General features: G+C 43.0%; 1 protein-coding gene across 1 annotated transcript in view; it reads right to left on the bottom strand.

Annotated features, from left to right (window-relative positions):
• LOC138040930 (fibrillin-1-like) overlaps positions 1-7,500 on the bottom strand; it is an 18,241-nt gene that overhangs the window by 447 nt on the left and 10,294 nt on the right. The window contains exons 3-6 of the mRNA XM_068886662.1: positions 3,786-5,633; positions 2,780-3,025; positions 1,363-1,611; positions 1-218 (exon numbers count right to left, since the gene is read on the bottom strand). The exon at positions 1-218 is cut by the window's left edge and continues 447 nt beyond it. Of these exons, the coding sequence (XP_068742763.1) occupies positions 121-218; positions 1,363-1,611; positions 2,780-3,025; positions 3,786-5,633 (2,441 nt within the window). The 3' untranslated portion in view covers positions 1-120. The remainder of the gene's footprint in view (positions 219-1,362; positions 1,612-2,779; positions 3,026-3,785; positions 5,634-7,500) is intronic.

Consider the following 7,500-nt stretch of genomic DNA (forward strand, 5'->3'; position numbering starts at 1 on the left):
TGTCTTCAGTTTAATTAATTTGTACAGTTGAAAACGACCTGTTCAGTTATTGATGGTTTTTCGCTGATGTCATGCTCCGTTACTGTATATGACCATTTATGAACGATGGAGATATTCATGTCATTGTGGAGGCCATCCAGTAAGAATGAGTATGATCGCCCAAGACAACAGAAATATATAAACTCCGCGGGCGGGATGCAGGCCACTCGCTGTAGAGGCTGTGGGGAAAAAATAAAGTGGCTTAGTTAGTGGCAAACAACCAGACAATCTTCAGTATCGCTTTCTAGACTTGCCACAAGTCGACTCAACCTCTATTAACACAAACGAGCGCAAAGCGCAAGTTTTGGAACCCGAACGACGAAGAAAGTAAACCGGAAAATTGTTAAAGAGATTCTTAGAAAGTCTGGCAATTTTCCTTCCCTCGACGGTCATTTGTTAATATATCGCGTTGTGTTGAGTGGTCTAACGCGAGGGAGCTCAAGCGAAAAAGACAATGACTGCGGCACCACCACAAAACAATGGGTTTTATGAACAAAAACAGAGGCTCTACCCGCCCTGTACGTTCGTTTTATCAAGAGTGTTTCTCTATCAATTTGCGGTCTTGCACGTGAGCACACGACGATAGATCGTTAATTTTTTTTCCTAACAACCACCCCGTTCAGACTATATTTTATTAATGTTGGTGCGTTCGATTGACCGTATTCCGGAATAGGAATACATGGAATAGAAGTTTAAAACATTTCGTTTTTACGAAGATTCACGTTAAAATTGTCAAACACCTGCTAAAATGCTGTTTTAAACATTAAACTTTGTTATCCTTGTTGCTTCAAAACGCCAGACATACCGTTTTCTCCACGTATTCTTATTCCGGAATAGGGTCAATCGAACACACCCTTAATTTTCATATCAAACGACTCGAGCTAATCACGAAACGATTCCAACGACGCGAAGATATATTTTCAGATGACGTCCCCCTGGGCGTCGTCATCGTCCATTGCTTAGGCTCTCTCATGCATAGTGAATTGACGTCGGTAGTTTCGTCGGCTCTGCTACTGCCTGGTACTGATCAATAAGGCAAAACGATATCAGACAAACTCCCAATGACAGTACCCCTGTTGCGGGTCTCTTAGACCCGCTCCCACCGACAGTGCCCGTTTTGAGGGTATTTACCGCTATGGCTACACAGATCAGATGAAAGTTGTAAAGGGACGCTTAAGTCACTCTTCATCTTGCTCCAGCTTTGAAGCCGCGTACTTATCAACTAAACAATGACTTTAATTCGGGAGTCATCGCTTGTAGTTTTCTAGTGCTGATCATTGTTATAACCTGACCCTGTAACCCGCACTCGTCAACCCCACTCACCTTTGCATACTTTACCATCTCCATGGTATCCTTTGGAACAACTACAACGATACGAGCCCACCGTGTTTATACACGTGGCTTTCTTGTGGCACTCGTGAACGCCCTCCTCGCATTCATCATAATCAACACAAAACATCCCATCGCCTCGGAAACCGCGATCGCACCCGTGGCAGTCATACGCGCCTGGACTGTTGACACAGCGCGAATCTAAACCGCACCTGTTAGTCCCATCTAGACATTCGTCGATATCTGACAAAAAAGAAATCGTAAAAATAAACTATGTGAGTAATACACAAGAATTCTCTCCGATGGCAGAAGTAATCTAGATATTGCCCAGTTCAACCCTGGATTTATCTGAATTGAAATTTGTGATACAAGGGAATTATTCAAGCGTAGACAAGACACGCCTTGCCAAAGGGTCGTCAAAATGAATCTTCTGCAACACGATCGATGCTTGAGGGATCTTTACTTAGTACTCCTTCGATTCACATGCAAATATGCCAATCAACACTTTTTAGTTTTTAACGCCAGTATTCATGGCGATGACATTAAAATCCGCTGATAACAAAAGGCAGTGTGGCCCTTTGACCCAATCTCGTGCGCATTGATTTAACTCTTTCACCGCCGAGGGCTTCCCCATTGACGAGTAAAATCGTCTGGCGTTAGGCAGACTGAGAGTAAAATCTATAAGTGCCAATTTGCATTTATGGCGGTGAAAGGGTTAGAGGAAGTCATAGTTGAATTGCAGAATTAATATAGTTATGAAAGTAGCAATAAGGACACGCTGGTTCCTCTTCCCTTTTGCCGAACTGAAGTTATTTTTGAAACAGCATCCCTTTCCTTGCACTTACCATTGCAAGTTTCTCCGACGTGAAATGACCAAATTCGAGGTTATGTGGAGCACGTGAGCACACGACGATAGATCTTCGATTTTTTTCTCCTAACAGTCATGCCGTTCACAGTAATTTTATTTCTGGAATATTGGTACACAGGACGACTTCTCCCAATCGCGAAATGATTTCAACGACGCTGATTTAAAATTACAGATGACATCTTCTGGGACGTCGTCGTCGTCCACGCTTAGGCTCCCTAATGCGCAGTCACTTGACGTCGGTAGTTTCATGGGCTTCCGACTGCCACTGGTCAATAGGAGCAAAAGACTTAAGACCCCTCCCAATGACAGTGCCCGTTTTGAGGGTCTTTACAGCTACGGCTACATAGATCAGATGAAAGTTATAAAGGGAGGTTCAGACGTTGGACGTTATAGTGAATCACTCTTGATCTCAGCTCCAGCTATGAAGCCGCGTACTGATCAATTAAACAACGCCTTTAATTCGGGACTCATCGCTTGTATTTTTCTAGTGCTGCTCATCTTTAAAACCTGACCCTGTAACCTGCACTCGTCAAACCCACTCACCTTTGCAGACTTTACCATCTCCATGGTATCCTTTGGAACAACTACACCGATACGAGCCCTCTGTGTTGATGCACGTGGCTTTCTTGTGGCAATCGTGAAGGTCATCTTCGCACTCATCATAATCAGTACAAGACATCCCGTCGCCTCGGAAACCGCGATTGCACCAGCAGTCATACGAGCCTGGATTGTTGACACAGCGTGAATTTAAACTGCACCTGTTGGGCCCATCTTGACATTCGTCGATGTCTGACGAAGGTAAATCGTAAAAATAAACTTTGTGAGTTGTACATAGAGGATATTATGTGGCCGCGCGGAGATCGCTTCTCGTGTTGAAAAACATTTCACTCGTTCGCTGTGCTCATGCACTCGTGAAATATATTTCAACACTCGAAGAGAATCTCGAAGCGGTTATTTAATGTTCTGTTTATCATATTAACAGCAATGAAATACCAAACCATTTCAATTTAATATTTTTTGTAGTCCTAACGTAGAACAACGGCGAGATTTATTATGTAACCATAGCAACAGTGATCTTTTAACGCGTGAAGATATGTTATTTTCACACCTGAACATGTCATGTTTTCGCTGCTCGAAAGCTCACCTCGTTATCACAAGGGAATTCTCTCCGATGGCAAGAGTTACTTAGATATTGCTCAGTTCAAGCCTGGTTTTATCTGAATTGCATTTCGAAGTTTCGAACTACGAAAAAATTTTACAAGCGTGGACGAGACACGCCTCGCCAAAGGGTCGCCAGATCGGGAATCTGCTGCAACGTGATCGATGAATGAGGGGTCTTCGTTACTGGGCCTTTGATTCACATGCAAACATACCAATCAACCTTTTTCTCGTTTTTACCGCCAGCAATTGTATTCGTGGTGGTGACATTAAAATCTGCTAATAACAAAAAGCAGTGTGGCCCTACGACCCAATTCTCTTCACATTAGTCCCTCTTCCCTTTTGTACCTGAAGTTATTTTTCAAACGGCATCCCTTTCCCTTGCACTTACCACTACACATTTTTCCATCTCCTCTATATCCTGTGTTGCAAAAGCAACTATGCAAGCCTTGATAGTTATGGCAGGTTGCATGGGCGTGACAGCCGTGGGTGCCTCTCTGGCACTCGTTAACATCAGTGCACAACCACCCATTGCCTTCAAATCCCTTGCGACACGTGCAATTGAATCCACCAACGCTGTTTGTGCAGGATGCATGCAGACTGCAATTATGGATTTCCAACTTGCATTCTTCCACATCTTTACAAGTCCACCCATTGCCTTCGAAACCATGGCGGCATTTGCAATGATACGACCCGATAACGTTTTTGCATTCAGCAAACTGACTGCAGCCATGGATGCCCACCTTGCATTCGTCCACATCTTTGCATATCGAGCCATCTCCTTGAAAACCATGATTGCAGGTGCAGTTATGAGACCCGACGGTATTTGTACAAGTAGCATGCTTATTGCAATTGTGGGTTCCTTTCTTGCATTCGTCCACATCCGTGCAAGTCCACCCGTTTCCTTGAAAACCACCGTGGCATGTACAGTTATAAGCACCAATTCCATTTGTGCAGTAGGCATACCCACTGCAGTTGTGGATTCCTTCCTTGCACTCGTCAACGTCCATGCATGTCCTGCCGTCTCCTTGAAATCCACGATTGCAAGTGCAATTATGCGACCCTACGGTATTTGTACAGATGGCATGCTTACTGCAATTGTGGGTTCCCTTCTTGCATTCATCCACATCTGTGCAGGCCCACCCATTTCCTTGAAAACCACCGAGGCATGTACAGTTATAATCACCAACACTGTTAGTACAATAGGCATGCTGACTGCAATTGTGGATTCCCTCCTTGCACTCGTCCACGTCTTTGCATACCCAGCCATCTCCTTCAAATCCACGATTGCAAGTGCAGTTATGAGACCCGATGGTATTTGTACAAGTAGCATGCTTACTGCAATTGTGGGTTCCCTCGTTGCATTCGTCCACATCGGTGCATGTCCACCCGTTTCCGCGAAAACCACCGTGGCATGTACAGTTATAAGCACCAATTCTATTTGTACAGTAGCCATACCCACTGCAGTTGTGGATTCCCTCCTCGCACTCATCCACATCTTTGCATACCCAGCCATCTCCTTGAAATCCACGATTGCAAGTGCAGTTATGAGACCCGACCGTATTTGTACAGATGGCATGCTTACTGCAATTGTGTGTTCCCGTCTTGCATTCATCTATATCCGTGCAGGTCCACCCATTTCCTTGAAAACCACGATTGCAGGTGCAGCTATGAGACCCGATGGTATTTGCACAGGTGGCATGCTCACTGCAATTGTGGGTTCCCTCGTTGCATTCATCCACATCTTTGCAAACCCATCCGTCGCCTTGAAATCCATTAAGGCAGGTGCAATTGTATGCGCCATTACTGTTGCTGCAAAATGCATGTTTACTGCACTGATGCGTTTTGGCCTTGCATTCGTCAATGTCTACACATGTCCTCCCATTCCCTTGGAACCCAGACAAACATGTACACTCGTGGGCACCGATGGCATTGTCGCAGTAAGCATGCTGACTGCAGTTGTGAGAGTTATCTTTGCATTCATCGACATCGGTGCATATTTTACCATCGCCCTGAAATCCTTTTAGGCAGTTGCAGTTGAACGAGCCTATAGTGTTATTGCAGGATGCATTTACACTGCAATTATGGACCCTAAGACTGCATTCATCGATGTCTTTGCAAGCTCGGCCACTTCTCTTGTATCCAGGAAGACAACTGCACTTGTGAGAACCATTGGTATTAATACATACACTGTTGGAAGGGCAAGAATTCAGTTCTTCTGAGAGACACTCGTTTAGATCTAAAAACAAAAAATTACCTCACTATTAATAATTATTGATAAGCATAAACGAGTTTAGTCTAGTCAAAAACACTTTTCACTCTGGTTTATAGCAAAACGTCAAGATGAAATATGGGATTACACACACAGTGATAATGAATTTTTCCCATTTAGAACCACGTTCTATTAAAAAAGGGTTTTCAATGAAGAGGTCAAATCTGCACTACTACCCACTAACATGAAAATAAGAATTTTCCACTTGAATACAATATTGCCCGAATTTGCAAACAATCAATATAGAACATTAAATCTTTGTGCCAGAAAATACCGTAAACAGCCACTTCTACGCTTTCCCATGCTTTTAAGCCCCACCCCTCGTTATCAGGGAATCAATTGTTTACATTTTGCTCACAGAAGGCATCAACGTATGCCTATTTGGGTAAACCTATTTGGGTAAGCTGGTGAGCAGAGCGAAGAGTTGCGCAGACACGATAGGTTTGCAAATGGGCAATGAAATATCAAGGTCCTTAGAAGAGCCCTATAGTCCATGGGCCAGGCCATCTCAGATGTACCACTCAGAGGGACCACCTGGGAGTGATTACAAAAAGTTGTCTTGTATATTTTACGAGCTAAAATATCACAAAAATTCGCTTCTGCATGAAAACGAGGCTTGTTTTAGAAGATATATTTAAAATATTTAGCCGGACCAAAAATAATTTTTACACCGACATTCAAACCATCGCAAAACATAGATCATTTTATGTTAGCCAGATTTCAATTTTCCTCTTAAAAAAGGAAAGAAAAAGTGAAATTAATGGTTCCCTTATAACTTGCAATGCACTTTGGGGAAAGTCAAGATGGTGACCTTAATGGCAAGTGAATACATTGACATATTCATTGATTGTCATCGTTTTTTAAATTGAAATCTGGTCAAAACTACAGCAAGTTATACACAATTAGTCACATAAGTAAACAATAAGCATTTTGATGGAGTGTTGGGGATAATTGAAACAACAATGTGTAAACTTAAAGTCATTCGAGATGTGCATGAATTCGGTGATACGAGTTCGTAGTTGAACCACTGTGATCATGAATCCTGTATTTTAACTTTTGAAATATTTTAAGCCTATAGTAATTTCTTCTAAAACAAAAGAAAAAATATTGAATACCTAAGGGGCGAAGCGAAGAACTCTAGAAAGTAATGGCGAAGCGTAACAAACGAGAATGGAAAGAAAACGAATGCGTAGTCCACCGTTGGGAGGAAACTGGAGATTTGGCCCCTTGAAAAGACCTTGAGTCGTGGGAAACACTCCTAAATGCTTCAGTTATCTGTAACAAAGAGGAGATCGTTGATAAAACTCTAACAGAAGGATGGATACCCCGTAGATCTCATATCGCAGGAAATGTCGCAGTATCTTTACCTTAAAGAGGGATCTACAAAAGCTGTCTTAGTCTGTTGTCCTAGTCGACAAGCAAGGTGGTACAAGTAGACTCAGATCTTCGATACGACAACCCGTTACCACGCAAAGTAGAGTCTATCAGCGAATTTGTGTATTTTGTGGAAAGACCAAATATCATAAAGGAACCAAAACTAGAGAGGCACTTATTCAGTGTGTTGGCCTGCGTGGTGATAGCACCCTCAGGAAAGTAGCTGTGGCCGGTAAAAACGATCCAAGGATACTGGCTATTGTCACTAGAGAACTTGTTACCGCAGACGCGTGCCACCATAAGTCTTGTTATCGTGACGTTCAAGGAGCTGTAAGCTGTGGTGATACTAAGAAAGAGGAAGATGAGTGAATATTCCAATGCAGAATCACAAGCCTGTGAAAGTTTGTTTACCTATATCAAAACAGGTTTGTTGAAAAACCCGAGGGCTGTTAGAATGGCT

The sequence above is a fragment of the Montipora capricornis genome, chromosome 3 (genome assembly GCF_036669925.1).
Source record: "Montipora capricornis isolate CH-2021 chromosome 3, ASM3666992v2, whole genome shotgun sequence".
Classification (NCBI taxonomy): domain Eukaryota; kingdom Metazoa; phylum Cnidaria; class Anthozoa; order Scleractinia; family Acroporidae; genus Montipora; species Montipora capricornis.